Source organism: Barbus barbus (assembly GCF_936440315.1).
Source record: "Barbus barbus genome assembly, chromosome: 37".
Taxonomy (NCBI): domain Eukaryota; kingdom Metazoa; phylum Chordata; class Actinopteri; order Cypriniformes; family Cyprinidae; genus Barbus; species Barbus barbus.
In genome coordinates, this window is record NC_136715.1 from 16,513,685 (window position 1) to 16,531,861 (window position 18,177).

Here is an 18,177-nt window from a genome sequence, read left to right on the forward strand (position 1 = left end):
ATCCGCTATCTGTCACCTCTCTACTGAATCAGCGTATGGGAATACTGATCTGCTCATCAAGTTTTAATATTGTGTCCTGCGTACTTCCTGTCAGAGTTTAGTTTATTTTTGCCTGACTTGTGTCTTGATGTCCTGAACTTATTTAGTTTTTTATTTCTTAAGTCGAACTCAGCACAGCATCTTTATAATGCTGCATTAGGTCTAAATGAAGAAGATGTGTTGTCTGAACACGCACATTGTATTAGAATAGGAATAAACAGGTTAGAGAGGTGCAGAGTTACATGCGTCCCTTGGTCTTATAAGACAATCCTTTTTGTCACTGAATCATTTAACCGGTAATGACTATTTTTATATTTGATTTAACATTTCACTTTTCTTTTAATGTTTTTTTTTTTTCAAAAAAAAAAAATAAAATATATATATACTATGTGTGTGTGTTTGTAAGTGTGTGAAGTGATGTGCTCACCCTTGTGGTCTTGATCTTGTTCCCAGAGGAACACATCCAGCCGGAGTTGTCTGGTAGTGTCTTACACTCCTCTCCCTCCAGACATGGCTCCATCTCACACCACCACTTCCCAATCACAATGGAGGCTGCAGACACACACACACACACACACACACAAGAAAAAGAGTTTCAAACATGTGGACAAATTAAACATAGTGTACAGCGGGGTTTACACTACTCCCATAGTGCATGATTGCAGAACAAAATATGTTTTTATTGAACAGTAATGGTGCAATGTACTTTGTGCATATTATCTAAATTAATTTCATGTTCAAAACGTTCAGTAAAATTTCCATGCACATAGTGAAACACTGATGTTTAGGAAAGTGTTGTGGCAAGTTTTGTGCCATCAGATGATTTAGAGGAGAATAAAAGCAAATGCTTATTTTATCCTGGCACACCTTTAGCACCGTTGCACCCTATATCTTATTTATTAAATTCATCTTTAGCAATGTGACAATTCTTGGCTTTTAGCACTTTAAACAGTTAACTAGGGCTATTCTAAACATTCTAATTATGGGTTATCTTGTCTCATGCTGTTAATAATTTATCATGAGTTTGGAAATGAATCCTAGACATTCAGGTTTCAAGATTTCTCACAGCACTTTTGTAAACCCTGGGATACAATTCTTATTTGCATATTTATGAGGGCAATAACATTGACTGAACTATCAACAAGTATGTGACCGGTTTTAATTTGATTGTCCGTCTGTGGAAATGTCACCATGTAAATCCGCTATGCCTTGTTATGCTTTAACTGATGAAGCACGTGAAAGTTTCTGTGACCGAACAAAGCGCATGAATATTTAATAAGGCAAGCACTGTTTAGTTTATAATTGGTAACGTGGTAACTCAAGTTTAAGTGCAATGTGACAAGCCACACATTTTACTTTGATATTACATTGAATTAAAAAGGCATTCAGTATGTTTTGACATAAATATTCGCTGTATAACATTTGCTGAATAGCTTCTCTCAGGCTAAAAGCAAAACATGAATAAAAAATAGCCCACTTCTAATCAGCATGGGTTTTGAGTATGTATTTGTTTGTGGGAGCATTCACTGTTACACACAACAGAAGGAGGAGGAAGATAGGAAGACACGTGATGACGACAGAAATGGAGGCTTCCTCAAGTCACTGTTTTCCCTCGACAAAACAAGCTGTCGAAATGTTTTGCATAGATTTAGTGTAGCTTCTATTTCAAACCAACATCACAGTGGCAAATCATTTCAATGACCATATTTTTTAAATAAAACACAGTATAAAGATATGAAAGGTATTTTTTTAAACCAAGAGTTTGAAAACATCACTTTTGCTGCACTGGTCATATGTACAGTAGTTTAAAGGTTTATTTCTTCTAGACATTGACAGTCCTCTAGCTGTTAGTGCATTTGTTTAACTATTGATTTAAAAAAAAATTTTTTTTTAAGTCAATCTATGTCAAATCCAGTGTATATTTCAGCTCACATTGTTCATGTCTATTTCATTTTTATTTTATGTTTATAAGGTTAAACCTTAAAAAAAAGTTCCTTTCCTTACTTAAAACATATTTCCAAAATGAAAACTGTCATGTGCTTGTATGACTTAATTTCTTCTGCACACAAAAAGGTACTTACTATTTACAGTACTTTTCCGACAAATATCCCAAAATATATTTCTTTTAATTTCACAGAAGAAAGCATATTGGAACAATATGAGGGTGACAAAAGCATCATTTTTGGCTGAACTATCCCTTTTAGGTCTGCCTACCAACAAACCATCTTCTCTACTGTTTTTGTTCTGCTGCAGTGAAGAGGATTTTCTGAGGTAAATGGTTTGAGATTTGAAGGTTAAAAGTCCAACTTAGATTTCATTATTCTGTACACGATCTTTGCTGTCTGTCACCAAGGTTAAAAGGTAAAAATTAATCAATATAAAGTCTTAGCGCAATCCTCGCTCGCTACTGAGATAAATCCGAGCAGAGCCTGACTTCTTTCTCCTGACAAACAGACTCTTAACTCACTGCTTTACATCTTTCAGGTTTTAACAGCTGATTTTCAGTCTTTTTGAAACCCTCATTCTACTTTTCTCACTTCTCTGAGGAAAGCCGGAAACACAGCTTGCACTTTTGGTAGGTATAGGTGTGCAAGTGGGTTACATCCAAGTTCCAGTAATTTGATAAAACTTACATATAAAAGAAATCTTCATGTTTGTGGAGAAAAAAAGCAAGCCTTGAATATCAGCAGCATCTCTTTACTATGATAAATAAACATGGATAAAAATCAGAGAGTTTATGGAAAGTTACAGTACCTACTTAACTAGTAACTTACTGACATGTATCACCTCAGTATGTGTTTAAACCACATAAGGATGTCAATAAAACTCCTTGTGTTCAATATACCTCAAGAAAGTAGTGATACTGAGCGAACTGATTCTTTCGGACGGTTCATTTTAGTAAACTGGTTCATCCATCTGTGAAAGACATTCAGTGTCCACAGCTTGTTAAAAAAAAACACTATAATGTACACTATAAAAATAAAGTTGTTTCACTATGCTATAGAAGAACCTTTTTTTTTGTCTAAATGGTTCCATAAAGAACTTTTACCATCTGATGAACCTTTCTGTTTCACAAAAGGTTCTTTGTGGCATAAGAAGGTTCTTCAGATTATAAAACGGTAAGAAAGAGATGGGTCTTTAAAGACTGACTGAATGGTTCTTTGTGGAGCCAAAAAATGGTTTTTCTATGGCATCGCTGTGAGGAACCTTTTAAGGACCTTTATTTTTCAGAGAGTATGTTTGAATATATCAGCATAGCTAACATGCAGGGCCCGACGTCCCGGGGCTATTGTGTTTTCCAGTCGAGCTACCAAAATTTATCACTGCCCTGCCCGACGGGCTACCTTAAATACAGGGCTCCCACGCAATGTTCCCTCTTAGCTGAGCGCGCGCACGACCGCGTTCTTCTTCCACCGCGGCCGCGCAGAAGAAATAATGTGCCTCGCTCACACAAAAATGAGTTGGGAAGCCATTTGATTAAATGCCGCCAGTAAAAGGGAAAGAATAGCAATGCTCGGGCAAACCACTATTGAGCTGAGGTCACGACAGAGTTAGAACCAGTGACGGTTTACAGGTTTCATAGAAAGAGAACGATGTGCACCAAATGAGTCGCTGTAGAAACTGATTACTTCAATGGTTGAAGTGCGCTCAACACGAGAGACAACGCAAACGCAATGACATGAGAAATAAAACATCCTCATGCATTAAAGAAGAGTGGCTTGATTAAGTGCTGGAAATAGCGGCGGATGGGCAAAGAATGGTAACAAAACTCTGAAACGTACAGTCACACACAAGAGTATTGTACAAACTGTACTTCATAACCATGTTTAGACAGCTATAGAAGAATTCATATGTTCATGTTTTTTATATATTTAACTTACAGATCTCAGCTTAAGTTTGTATTCTATTCCATTCTATCAATTTATAGTTTGAAATAGTTTGTTTTGATAATATATTATGTTAGGGCTATATTATAAACCTGATAAATAATTGACCTTGTTTTTGAGTCTTTGACTTTGAGTCTCTTGCTCAAGGCTGTATTCATTTCAAAAATACAGAAAAAAACAGTGATATAGTGAAATATTATTGCAATTTCTAATATTGGTTTCCTATTTTAATACCTATACTTTAAAATAGCATTCATCTCTGTGATCAAAGCTGAATTTTCAGCATCATTACTCCAGTCTTCAGAGTCCCATGATCCTTCAGAAATCATTCTAATATGCTGATTTATTATCAATGTTGAAACTGTTTGTGCTGCTTAATATTTTTTTATGGAACCTCTGTTACTTTTTTCTTTGATTCTTTGATTAATAAAACGTTTAAAAGAACAGCATTTATAAAAAATAGAAATATTTTCTAACAATAGAAGTCTTAACTATCTATTTTATCCATTTAACACATCCTTGCTGAATAAAGTTTATTTAACTTTCTTTAATTTTCTTTAAAAAAGAAATAAAAAAAATTCTGACCCCAAACTTTTGAATAGTTAAATTGTAACACAAAATCTCTATTTTGACTAAACACTGTTCTTTTTAACTTTTTTTTTTTTTATCACAAATATCACAGGTCCCAAAAATACAGTATAATAAAAAAATAAAAAAGCAGTCCAACTGTTTCCAACATTGATTAAAAATCAGCATATTAAAATGATTTCTAAAGGATCATGTGACTCTGAAAATACTGCTTTGCTTCTCAGGAATTAATTAAATTTAAAAGTATATTAAAATAGAAAACATTTATTTTAAGTTGCAATAATATTTCACATTATTATTTTTTGAAATAATATTCAGTATTTTTATCAAATAGATACAGCCTTGATGAGCATAAAAAACTTCTTTAAAAAAATTTATTGATCCAAACTTTTGAACTGCAGTGTATTTTACAGTAAAAATGTTTTCTCAGGTAACCTAAAATGTACATCATTTAGTTACATCAAGGGTCAAATCAAATATAAATAGCACATTAAAGTTAAAAGTTACACACTTTTTTTGTGTGCATGCTGTACAGGTCTGGTATAAAGAATACTTTTGCTCAGGTGCCCGAAATGTCCACTCAATAGAGAAAAGTTTTGCTCAGGAAGAAAAAAAATTAGAGGGAACATTGCTCCCACGGGTCCTTAAATTAGATTTTTTTAAAAAATTTTATTTTTAAGGCCTTAGACAGTTTTAAATACGTTAAACGGTATAAGAAATTATTTTGTATATTCGTAATAATTTGATATTCGTTGATATTTGTGTATTGAAAATGTTTTTGATTGACATTTATGGTCTTTATTTTATTTGGGCTAGTTAAATTAATTTTCGGGCTACCAAAATCTGAAGAGTACCTGCCCAAAGGGTTACCAGGGATTTTGAAATTTTGCAAGCCCTGTAATGCTAATGTTTTTCTGTGTCAAAACTACTGAAAATGACAGTGCAGGTTATTTATTTATCTAAAGATAGTTTTTTCTCAAATTGCAGCACTATTTGTTCAAAACACTTGTTCCCTTTGTTGGTAGTCATTCATTTTACCCACTGAGCCTCCACTATAGGTCAGAAAGCATTCACATAGAATACAATTTGACTACACCACCTACTGTAGATACTGTAGCAACAGATACCCAAACTCTGCGTAATCTGTCCCATAATTCCTCACTCTCATGTGCGGTGCACACACTAGCCCAAGGTTCATTAAACACTAAACTCCCTCTGGTCTGAACAGGATGGAGAGTGATTACCACGGACTCTTCCTGCTCCTTTACCTTTCACTTTTCTGTACAGCTCAGTTTTACTGTGTGCCATCTTAATCACAAAGTAATTAGCGGTCAGCAGGGGTGTTTCTCTGTTCTTCCTAGGTTAAAGATACGAATGGACGAATGCCTGCAGTTAGTCATCCACGGAGGAGATGAGATAATTTTGTTATCATAGTCCATCTTCAAAATACAGTACATGGCATGTTTCATCGAAAAAACTAATGAAAGCACCCACCTGAGTGATCAAACCAGTTGAAACTGTGAAAAATAGATCTGAAACGCGGAATGACACACTTTACACAAAATGTTACATTTTTTTTTGAAAGCAGATACTGCACAGGTGTTTTGCCAAAGGGTGCTTGTTCTCAAAATTAATGTTCCTGAGCTCATACGTCGAGAAGAACCAACCAGCCTTTTTTTTTTATTACCAGGCAGTGAAGGATTGATATTCACACTCATTCTCTAAATGTTGAAGCCATTTGAAAAATAGTGAAGCAATACCAGCAAAAAGGCAAACAAGAGAAAAAGAAATCAATTCCACGGAACACAGCAATGATGGAATCACTGAAGCCAAGATTAAAACTCTGGCCTAAAAGCGAGTATGAAATGTGAGACTTTTTTTTTCTACAAAAAGAGAATTGTTTTCAGGGCACTCAGGCTTGTACCGTCTGAGCAGAATGTAGCTACATTCTGGACAAGGTAGCTACATATTCAGGACAACACCTGTACTTTAAGACTGCTAGATATAGATTTGACTATACAACAGTTAGTTCTGGTCCTCGGATTTGATTGGCTGAACGTGTTCCAAAAGTGCTGATATAGACCATTTAAAAGACGTAAACAATAACAAAGGCGTTGGAACGCTACTGTGCATGTCTGGTCCTGAAGCATTTCCGGTAGCGCCATTTTTAAATCTAAGATCTATCAAAACCTACAGTGCATCCTTTTTAAGTCTAGCGAAAACGCAAGTTAGGTATTTAAAAAAAAAATTAAAAAAAATTACCCTTTAAATATGACTGAGGTGCAAACTTACAAAGATCATTTGTTTGTACAATGGATGACATCAGTCTTATGTCCGGTTAAACTGAAGCAAGACAAACAGTTACACTTACGATCTTATCATGGTTTGTGCTAAGATGTCCGGGGAGGTTTTTGGTGGACATTTCACTTGCATTGCTGGGTCAGTCTGTACGTCTAAGCATTCATTTTTATTTGTACAGCGCTTTTCACAATACATATCGTTTCACTGCAGCTTTACAGAACATGCATGTTTATTACAACACTAAATGAATACTAGTAAGCTAATCACTTCATGCCATTATTACTGATTTCATTCGTTTTATAATGTGTGCTTAGTTTGGTCAAGTTTGTTGCTGTGGAACAGTGCTAGAGAGCATTTGAATGCTCTATCTGAGCCATCATGAGTTTTTTTTTTTTTTAAAGATAAAAGTGTAGCCTACATGCAGATTAATAAATGCACACACACACACACACTACATACAGTATATATGTGGGTATGTATGTTTTTATGCATATTTACTGTAAACACACATACAGGTAAAAAGTGTGGCCACTATTAATGTTTTTGAAATAAGTCTCCAATGCTCATCAAATCTGTATTTAATTGCTCAAAAATATAGACAAAATATTTATATTTAAATGTAATGTTTTTCTATTTTAATATGCTTTAAAATATAATTAATTTCTGTGATCAAATCTGAATTTTCAACATAATTACTCCAGTCTTCAGTGTCACATGATCCTTCAGAAATCATTCTAATATGCGGATTTATTATCAGTGATGGGAAAAGTCGTGCTGCTTAATATTTCTTTATAAACTAAGATAATTTTAGTATTCTTTGAATAAAAGAACAGCATTTATTTATAATAGAAATGTTTTGTAACAACATGCACAACTGTTCAAAACTTTGGGGTCAGTATTTTTTTTTTTTAAAGAATATGAATACATTTATTCAGCAATTTTAAAAAGTGATATTTCTATAATTTGGAAAATCCCTGTCAGGATTCAATCGATCAATACTGTATAAAGTATCCCAGGTTCTAGAAAAAATATTAAGCAGCACAATTGTTTCCAACACTGACAATAACCAAATATCAAATCAGCACATTAGAATGATCTCTGAAGGATCATGTGACACTTAAGACTGGAGTAATGGCTGATCAAAATCCAGCTTTGCATCACAGAAATAAATATAAAGAAAAAACATTATTTTAAATTGTAATATATGACAATATTACTGATTTTGTCTGTATTTTTGATCAAATAGATGGAGACTTGATAAGCATAAGAGACTTCATTCAAAAACATAAAAAATAGTAATGCGTCCAGACATTTGACCAGTACTGCATATTAACAAAAGACAGAGACTGTTTCCAGCATATTTATTAATATGTGATCAATATCAAAAGCAGCAGGCTGACCATGAGCAGCTTTGAGTACTACATTGCATTTCATCCTCAAGTTCTCAAACACATCTGGGTGTTCATATGGTCACATGTGGTTTGGCACTGTCCTGTCTCCCTGTAGCACTCCCTGTCTTATGTGTCTTACATTACAGATGAAGGCTTTCCTAAAGACAAAAGTAGAAAAACTATTATTTTATTTAATGCACAATATTTACAAATAATACTATTATTGTTTAATACATCAGTACATATTGGAATTAACATTAGACAAGCATAAGTGATAAAAAATGTTTTCCGTTAGCTTTTCTAAACAACTGCAGTTAACAGTTTCACTATTCAACATTCAAGATTAGAGAATACATTTCTATAACATGTTACTCACTGCATTTATCTGCTGACAAGATAACTAGCTAAGCTATATAACTAATGAGAACTCATATTTAATTATAGCCCACATAACGTTTGCAATAAAACGGAAATAAAAGCTTGGCCTTTTTCACTAAAGAATCAAAATGCTAGGCGCAATGGCACATATGTAAACAATGATGAAAACACAATGCTGCATCATACTTGAAGAGTTAACATAAATAAATACAAAGAATCAAATGGAAAAAACAAGAACTTTTGCTTACCTGAATGGAAATGTGCACTGTATATCCTAGAGCTGCTAACGTTAGTGTCTATCCTGCTTCTCGCTTCACTGCTGCAAACCAGGTGCGTTTCTCAGACATCTAACCCTTTAATTTCCAATTATTTATAAATGAATGTTAGTTCCGGCCCAGAGGGATCACCCAACCACCGAGCAACAAGGATCTAATTTTAATTTCAACATTTTAAACAGCAGGATTAAATAAATTAATTGCAATCCCACTGTGCATCAAGAGCCTGAATAAAGACGTCACTTCCTTATACCGCCGAATATCCGTTGAAATGGTCAATAGCTCGGTGACTCTTTCCGCAGGTTACATTGATTAGTCAGTAGGGGGAAACAACGACGACAAATGAGTCACTGAATCATTCATTCGTCTGATACTTTCCAAATACATTAATTCATTCACAAATGAAACATGTAGTGTCTCTGAATCACACACTGATTCATTCCAAAACATTGATTTATTTAAGTAACAAAACAAGTGACTTGGCCTGTCCCAATATCAACACTTGCGGTCTTCAAAGCGACTGCATGCAACAAGAAAGTGTGCAAGACTGCTTGAAAGGTCTGAGAAATGGCACTACACCTCTATAACTAACATTTAATTTGTCAGCAAAACAAAGTGTTGCACATTTATTGGTGCAGAGATGAGCATGCATTTTGTTTGCAACTGCTTAATCAGTGAAGCACAACAGTTGTGCCATGTCCTGAACAGATTTATTAGTTTATTTTTAAGTGCAAATGATTGAACAGCTAAATGTGCAGATAAAGCTCTGTAAAAACCTTAGCATTTTTACAGCACTATGTTGTGTGTTCCATCAGGTAATCAAAAGTTCTGCTTCTACACAGTTGCATTCTTCATGCCTGCTTGAACACTTGAACACTTATATATCATGTGTGTATGATTTTATAAATGAGTCACTGAATCATTCACTCAACAGATTTATTGATTCATCCAGAAACCAGGTAATATGGCTAATTATACAATTAAAAATGATTTAGTTTATACACCTTTTCATAATGTATACTTATATTAAGTTTACAAGTTTACACAAAACATGTTAAACATGACTGGTTCTCTCCAAATTCTGTAATACTCCAGAAGACACTTCCAGCGCACTTACTGCCAGTTCTTAAATGTGTGGATACAGCAGAGTCAAAGTGAGACAAATGGTCTGATGTCTGCTGCACCAGCGTTTGACCCGTCTGACAGATGGCCCGCTCTCTCTCTTTCCATCGCAAACTTGCCAAGCGGATGAGAGCTCACGAGAGAGGACACCAGGGTCAGTGCTCTTGCTCTCAGACTTTTATCCGTCTGGATTCACGCCAGACCCCATTCATGTGACCTTCTCAGCCTGAAGACAGGCCTTTCTCACCAGGCCTTGATCCATATATGGTCCCCTCAGGCATCTCGCCCTCTTCTGGGTCCTCCCGGCCATCAAAAAGTAACAACTTCAGCAACTTTTTTGCCATCGTAGCCTCAGCAGGATGGTGTTTCCTCCCAAGAGAGGGCAAGAAAAAGTGGATTATTGGAGCAGAGCAGGACCCATGGGGTCCAGGTCTCACTTTCTTGGTCATCTGTCTTCTTAGAGTCGCTGCCGAGCAGAAGTGTAGGAAAAGGTAGGCTGATTTAAATTTAAGTTTTTCTGTTTTGTGTTGTAATGGCTTGTGGTTGTGTTTGCCGAAGGTCCTTGATCATCATAAGTACTGGATGATTGGGAGCAGGTGTGGACCTTGTGACGTGCTTGTAGATCTGTGACCCCGAGCAGTACACAGGTTGGCAGCACTGTCAGGTATCAGATGTCGCCTGGGATTGAATAAATCAAGCTGTCAAAGGGTCTGTCATTAACATCACACTATGTTGTCTATCACTGATGCAGAGGCGACACTTCATACACACACACACACACACACACACACACACACACACACACACACACACACACACACACACACACACACAGGGTCATTCAAAAGCAAAACTGAGTGTGACAAAGTGTCCGTCAATCATCTGTGGAAGGATGCACCTTGAGGAACCATAAGAAGGAATTCAACACATGGCATAATTACATGGTTTCACTGAAGAAAAACTTTTTTTTCTTATATAACAAACTTTTCCTAGGACAGCAGGAATACCTAAATATATATACTGTATATATATTTTATATTCTTAAATGTTACATAATTATCATATTAAATACATTTACAAAGTTTTTAAATATTAATAAAGCTTATTTAAAAAAACAAAGTAAAACTAAGACAATACATTCACATTCATGTTACTGTTTGTGTATGAAATTGAATGGCGTGGTTGCATGGTTTCACTAAATATGTGAAATAAAAATGGCAAAAAAAAGATAATACATTCACATTTGCACTCATGTTACCATTTACAAATGTCTTGTGCATAAACTACATGAATAAAATGTGCAACTATTTTAAGTTAATTTAAACACTTCAATTGCTATTACAATGAATTATAAATTATTATTTGTCATTTTATTTTTATTACTTTTAATATTTTATTTTACTATTTTAAAAGGAATTAATTATAAGTGTAAAATATACCCAGCTGTAAAGTATTACACCCAAATAATAATGGCAATTCCAGCACCTAAAAGTGTCTCATTTATCTAGCTTTGAATTTTATATGAAAACACCAGGAACTCCAGGATGGATTCAGAGGCACATGTTTTCCCATTGTCACTAAATCGATCACTTCCAGCCGAGATTAAGAGCGCTAAGCAATTACACTTTAAATTCTTGTGCTTTTCTTGCAGGTGTTAATTCACAGCTCCGGGGTCTGGATCGATACATCAGTGCAGATAATGGCCAGCCCCCTCTGTCCCCACCCCCTGCTGTCCTCAACGTCATCAAAGTGAAGAATGAACTCACTCTTTAAATCCACTTCAGCCACTCTTTCTTTCTCTGCCTGCCCAGAGAAATGGTCTGTTAATGACCTGATTGATTAAATAAGGCCTTTGCTGAGCTCTTAGTGAGGACGGAATGACTGTTTTTGTTTTTGAGTAGGCACAGGTAATGGTCGCAATAAAGCCGGATAAGGTCAGAGGGCGAGCCGAACAGCTCTAATGAACCTCGGGTGTAATTAACGGGGAGCCGAGGTCAGGTCTCCAACTGAAGGTCAGTGAAGGCCGGCCTCAGAAGGGATGGAGTGCCGTTAGTCGCCATTAGTCAGTGTTTTATATGGAGGAAGAAGTGTGGCTTGATTAGACATTCAAAGAGCAGCGTAAGGCTTCTCAATCATGACCCTGTCAAAGCTGTCCACTCTTAATGAATAGACCTCAGAGTCCTCAGCTTTTCTTCAAAGTGAGCTTCACCATATGTGTGTGTATGTGTGTTCTTCTTAATGGAACACTTGACTCAGCTGTGGTGTTATGTTGAGTGCATCGTGTGGTCGATTATGCTGACAAACTGTCCACAGCTCTCAATAAATGCACAAAACAATGCCTGATTATATACAGGCTCAGAAGATTCTCAACACATGAATTAGACTTTTTTTTTATACTTGCTGGTAAACTACTGAATTTGTTTGTGCAGTTTTTTTCCTGTATTTTTCTGCTTCATACTGTCATGGGAAGTGTGGACAGGGCATATTGAAAGACTCATCCCTCAATAGCCAGAAGGTTTTAGTTACAACTTTGATTTGATAGTTGTTATTCAGCTGCAAGTGATATTAGGGAAGGGACATTCTTATTCTAGAGGGTCCAAAAAATCACATTGTGAGATACAAAGTCAGAATTTTGTCACAACTGAGGTTGCAATAACAAGATTAAAAAATGCAGTTATGAGATATAAAGTTGCAAGAGTAAAGAAGTTGCAACGGTAATGGTAATAGTAATGTCAATATTAAATATAAAATCCCAATTGTAATATTTCAAGTTTAAACCTCTGAAAAAAGGTAGCAGTAAAAAATTGCAATTATGAGACAGGAAGCCACTGTGAGACAAAGTTGCAAGTGTTATAAAGTCAAAACTGAGATAAAAAAGGTTCAAACTGTGATATATAAAGTCAGTTGTGAGATATGAGGCTGCATTTGTAAGACATAAACTTGCAATTTTGAAAAAGGTTGAAATTGTGATATGTAAAGTAAAATGGCAATTGTAACAACTGCAAATTTTGTCATATAAATTCCCAAATGTAATATATAAAGTCATAATTGTGAAATATAATGACACAATTGGGAAAAATAACGTTGCAGTAACAAGATAATGAGTTGCAACTGTGACATATAAAGTCACAATTGTGAGAGAAAAAAAATCACAACTGTGAAAATACTTGCATTTGTGAGAAGTAAGGTCAAATTTGTGAGATATAAGCCTGCAATTGTGAAGAAAAATCTAAATTGTTTGATATACCGCCACAATATAAAGTGGCAATTGCTCAAGACCTATTCATTAGAAAGATATAAATTTGCATGGTGAATAAGTTGTGAGCTATCATGCCACAATTGTGACTTATGGTCACAATTAAGAGGAATAAAGTCACAATTACATTAGTATCAGTAGTAGAGTGGAGTCAGAAATGGGTTTCCATTAGAGACAGACAGACACAGAGAGAGAGAGAGATCTAGAAAGAGCAAGCAAGTGGAAAAATGAAAGGCTGTGTTTATTGGTGCAGAGTTGCTCTAATCCTGACCTGTCCTCTCTGCGGACACCTGACTCACAGGTAGAGCTGTTTCAGAGTTCTTCTGCCCAGGTGCTCAGAGAACTGCTTGCTCATGGATTCTGACAGCTCCGTCCTTGCAGGGTGCCACTGATGTTCATTATTTCAGATTTCCATCGGACGCCTAGCAGTCAAAATACTGCCTCTGCCTCAGATGAGCACTAAGCGCTGTTAAAACATCATTATTAAGGTGAGACGCGAATGACACCATAAATATGCAATTAATCTTCAGAACTGGGGCAAAGTTTAATTGCGATTAAACAAACAGACAGAATATGCAAATGTGGAAACATTATGAGAGTGGTTCTAATTATGAAGTTACACACAATGGTAATTAAAAAGCTTGCATCCCGCAATGCCCTTGCTGGTTTTCATGGTGGCACACATCACTGATCCTGATTGGGCTCGGTGTTTGAAGTCTTGCAATCTCATTGCGCATGTCTGGAGGAGCATATACATAATCTCATGCATAGTTTTTTTTTTCTTTTAGTGGGTGTTGATCAGCTATGTTTATGAAGTCATTTTGCTCAGTTGAAGTGTATCTGGTTTTGTGTGTGTTCCGCAGGGCTTCTATCAAATGCACCATGACAACCTGTCATGCTCTGCATTAACGGCCCCCAGCAAAACAGAAGAGCTCATTCTACATCAGTGATGGTTACGGCAAATGTGTGTGCGTGTGTGTGTGTGTGAGAATGTCTGTACGACACAGAAAAATGAGGAAAGAGGAAAAAGGACAGAAAACAGCTTGAAAAAACAAAACAAAAAACAGAACGGATGTAAAAGTGGAAACGACAGTGGACTTTCAGACAATATTAGCATTAGCAAAAGATGAAACATTTCTGAGTGTGGTTTTTTTGTGCTTATGACCCTGCAAAATCGGGTCTAAAGCTGGGTTATTTAATCTTAATGTGAACAGCCCCGTATGTGTGTATGTGGTGAATAAGCCCTGCATTTGACATGTTAAAAGGGATGTTCTTTACTAAGAGTCTTGTTGGGCCTGACATAACTGGGACGTGGTTCTCCTTGTCAAAGCTAATAATCAATTCCCATGCTGGGATAATCTGACAGCACACTCCCACTAACTGTGCCACTGTCTCTATGCACACAGCTACATATCTCTCAAAACAATCATTCTCCAATCTAACACAAAATGAGCTAATCTGTGTCTTCACCGCCTGTTCAAATTAAATATATTAAGCCCAGATATTATGAACATTTTCAGCACAGAGAACTCAATATTTAGTTTACCCTTCAGGTGGAAAAAGTTGGTAATTTTTTAATAAAAGAAGCATCGTTCCTGTGAGAATTTTGAACTAATTGGATTTTCAATGCAATGTCCAAAAAACAAAACAAAAAAGAGCTTTGGTAATAAAGTTGCATGATTATATGGTGTAAATGATATAGAATTATTTTACGCTTACTTTAAAGCTTGTATTAGCTAGACTAGTGCCCCAAAAAAACTGTAGCTGGTAGCTGAAGTCAGCTTTTATTTCTGATTTGACATACATGGAAACAGCAAAAGTCCTGTTGAAATAAAAACTGTTTAACCATTCTAGAATGGTTTGCTGGACTTAGCTGGTTTAAGATGGTCTCCCACCCTAGTCGAGCTTGTGTTTAGCCTGGGGAAAGAACCATCTTAGGCTGGTTTAAGATTTAAAGTTTAAGTTACAGAGATTTAATGCAAAAGCAGCCTATGAAACAAAATTAGCAAATGTTTAGTCTCTCGTCATATTTTTTGATTGCTTACCCTTCAGGTGGAGAAAGGAGATAATTTCTTATATATATATATATATATATTATTAGGAAATTTCTTCCCATGAGAACAGCGTTTTTGAACTAGTGCACTTCTGATAAAATACAATTTTAACATCTATTTAATGAAATTGCTTTATCCATATTAAATTGGTTTGCTGGATTTAGCTGGAGACAAGTGCCAAAGAGCCAACAGACCACTTAAGACCAGCTTTGGTTGGTTTAAGACATTTTTTTTCATTAAGAAGTTACAGAAATGTAACAAATATAACTAAATATTACTAGCAAATGAAAAAAATTAAGGTAATTTGTGGCTGCCCTGCCTGTTTTAATTATATATTTAAAAAAAAAAGTTTTTCAGAACAACTCCAACATCCAAACAAACACTTTTATAAGCTTTTATAATTAAAAAAGCCCAAAACACCTCTAAACCAAGAAACTCTACCAGGAAACAGAGCAGTTAAGTACAGCAAACCAGATTAGGATGTTGATTAAACAGCAAGAATTACCACATTAAACAAAATTTGTTAATTTGTGGTTTCCCTGCCTGTTTGAATTAGATCTATTAAACATATTAAGTTTTTCAGTACAACGAATTTCATGTTTTTTGTTTGTTTACCCTTCAGGTGTAAAGACAAGGAGAATGCATGTTTTTGTTAATCCATTAATAACTCTGCCTAACGACTTCTAAAAAGTCAGATGACAGGAGGGCGACGGCTCTCCAAATTTAGCTACTCTCTCTTTGGCACGTGTGAAGGATGTGAACCCCATGCACACTCGCTGACAGATTTTAGTAGGGCGACACAAATTGTGTGAGTGTATGTGTAATAGAGAGAGAGAAGGTGGTGACAAACAGTGTGTGTGCTTTAAATGTGTGTGGGGTGTGACTATGTGCATAAGCATGCTCGTGTGTGTGTGTGACAGCAGCAGTGTGTTTGAGTCTTTCCCCACAGGTCTGCCCTCAGGTCTCTGTCAGGCTCAGCTGACAGAGTCGTTACTCATAAAGACAGTATTACTATCAAGCTGAAGATGAGTGTATATCCAGGCCAGACCACATATGAGGGAAGCTGGAACTTCCTCCACATCTGTATAATCACTCTATTGTCTCCATTTCATGGAGAAGAAACAGAACAAGGCTTCATTAATCAGCATATACACTCACTCAAACTCTCCCGCAGCTGTTCATGTGTATTACTCTGATGAATAATAATATTGTGTTGGTTTACACAAAGACCAGACGTGATACACAGGTTCGTGTTCAGACAACATAATGCATCAATGTGGCATCAAACACTGGAAAACAAGTCTTGCATGTAACTTGGAAACAGCTCATTTCTGGAACACCATTTTTTGCTATTCCTTAATATATTCCTTAATTTGCTATTCCTTAAATAAAATGAAAATGTACGATTTGTTTCTCTGTCAAAACTTTAATTTGAATAAAAAATATTTCTGAAATAGCATAAAATGTCAGCAATGAGTATAAATGAATCATTTGTCATGTCACATGATAGAATCAAAAACATCTTTGGAAAGTTTTTAAATAATATAATTCACATAATGAGTGGTTGGTGATGTGCACAAAAATGAGATGCAGGTTCTCTTAATAAGAAAATCATTGCATTGTTTTTTGTAAACTGTAAAAGAAAAGAAGAATATGAATACCACTACATCTTGACTTGCAACTGTATAAGAAACAAAACATGCAAACAACGTGTATTATGATATTACTTGGCAATGTGCTACTTTTGCTGGTATACACTCTCATTTAGAAAGGCATCACATTTGTTGATGTTGGATACTTCATTTCAAAGTAAGAAAGAAATTACAGGAATTTACGGCTCATAAGAAGAAATTCGAGATTTATAATGGTTAATTTTCTGAAATGAGACATCCTCAATGATGTCTGACAAAGCAACGTCTGAAGGGTGCAGCCTTTTGAAAAGAGACACAAATACAGCTTTGTAATGTGTCATCATGACTCTTTCTGCAGGTTGCATTGTTAAGTTAGTAGGGCAAGTGACTGTCTGTATCAGAAAATAATTCATTCAGCGATTTGTTTAAAAATGCTGACTCATCCAGGAATTAAACAAGTCTGGAATCACATACTGACTGAGTAGGTATTACACTAAGTAAGTACTTACTTCACAACCATTAAAAAAAGTGTTCTATATAGTATAACTGTATGGATTATGAATGACATCAGGATATACTGCAGTACATCTGCCATGTTGTCATTGTCATGTGACTTATGGCATATTCACAAATCCTCTCTTATGGCATCAAGACAGAACGTGTCCATCAGATTTCGGAATCTCACCAGTAGTAGTGGGATATCTGGGAACTTTTCGCTAACTGTTTTGCCTAATATTATATAGTAGGGAAGTAGTCTTGTTTAGATGCAGAGACTGCCTTGACTCAACCGATTTGTTCAAAAATAATTCAGGAACGAAACACCACGAGTTGTTCAGAGATGTGTAACAGTTGGCTGTGCTTGACTTCTTTTGGAAGTATTTTCATTGGTGCATGAATGGAAAAGTAACTGGCAAACTGACCTCTTGTATATTGCTTTACTGCCTCTTAGTATAGTAAAGTGTATACTTCAGAACCTTGGTAGAATCAATAGCTCATCTGGGTACTTTGATGGACTTTTGGTCCACTGTTTGAGTCTGTTTCATATATGTACATACTGCTTTTCACCTACTATATACAGTAGTATGAAGTAGTCACATTTGGATGCAGTGTTTGACTGGTGTATTGACCTGACTTAAGAGCGTTCTGTACCAAAGATACCATCATGACCATAGTCAAAACGTCACCCTTAACATGTGACAATCCAAATCCTACTCTTATCACACACATAAAGGATGCATATTTATAATGAGGTGAC

The 18,177-nt window shown here is 35.7% G+C and overlaps 1 protein-coding gene across 2 annotated transcripts in view; it reads right to left on the minus strand.

Annotated features, from left to right (window-relative positions):
* Nucleotides 1-18,177, minus strand: part of LOC306857151 (chemokine-like protein TAFA-1) — a gene marked incomplete at both ends in the record, with an annotated part of 154,599 nt that overhangs the window by 1,028 nt on the left and 135,394 nt on the right. For both annotated transcript variants that reach the window (XM_079396891.1, XM_079396890.1), the window contains one exon: nt 467-591. In XM_079396891.1, the coding sequence (XP_079253017.1) occupies nt 467-591 (125 nt within the window). The remainder of the gene's footprint in view (nt 1-466; nt 592-18,177) is intronic.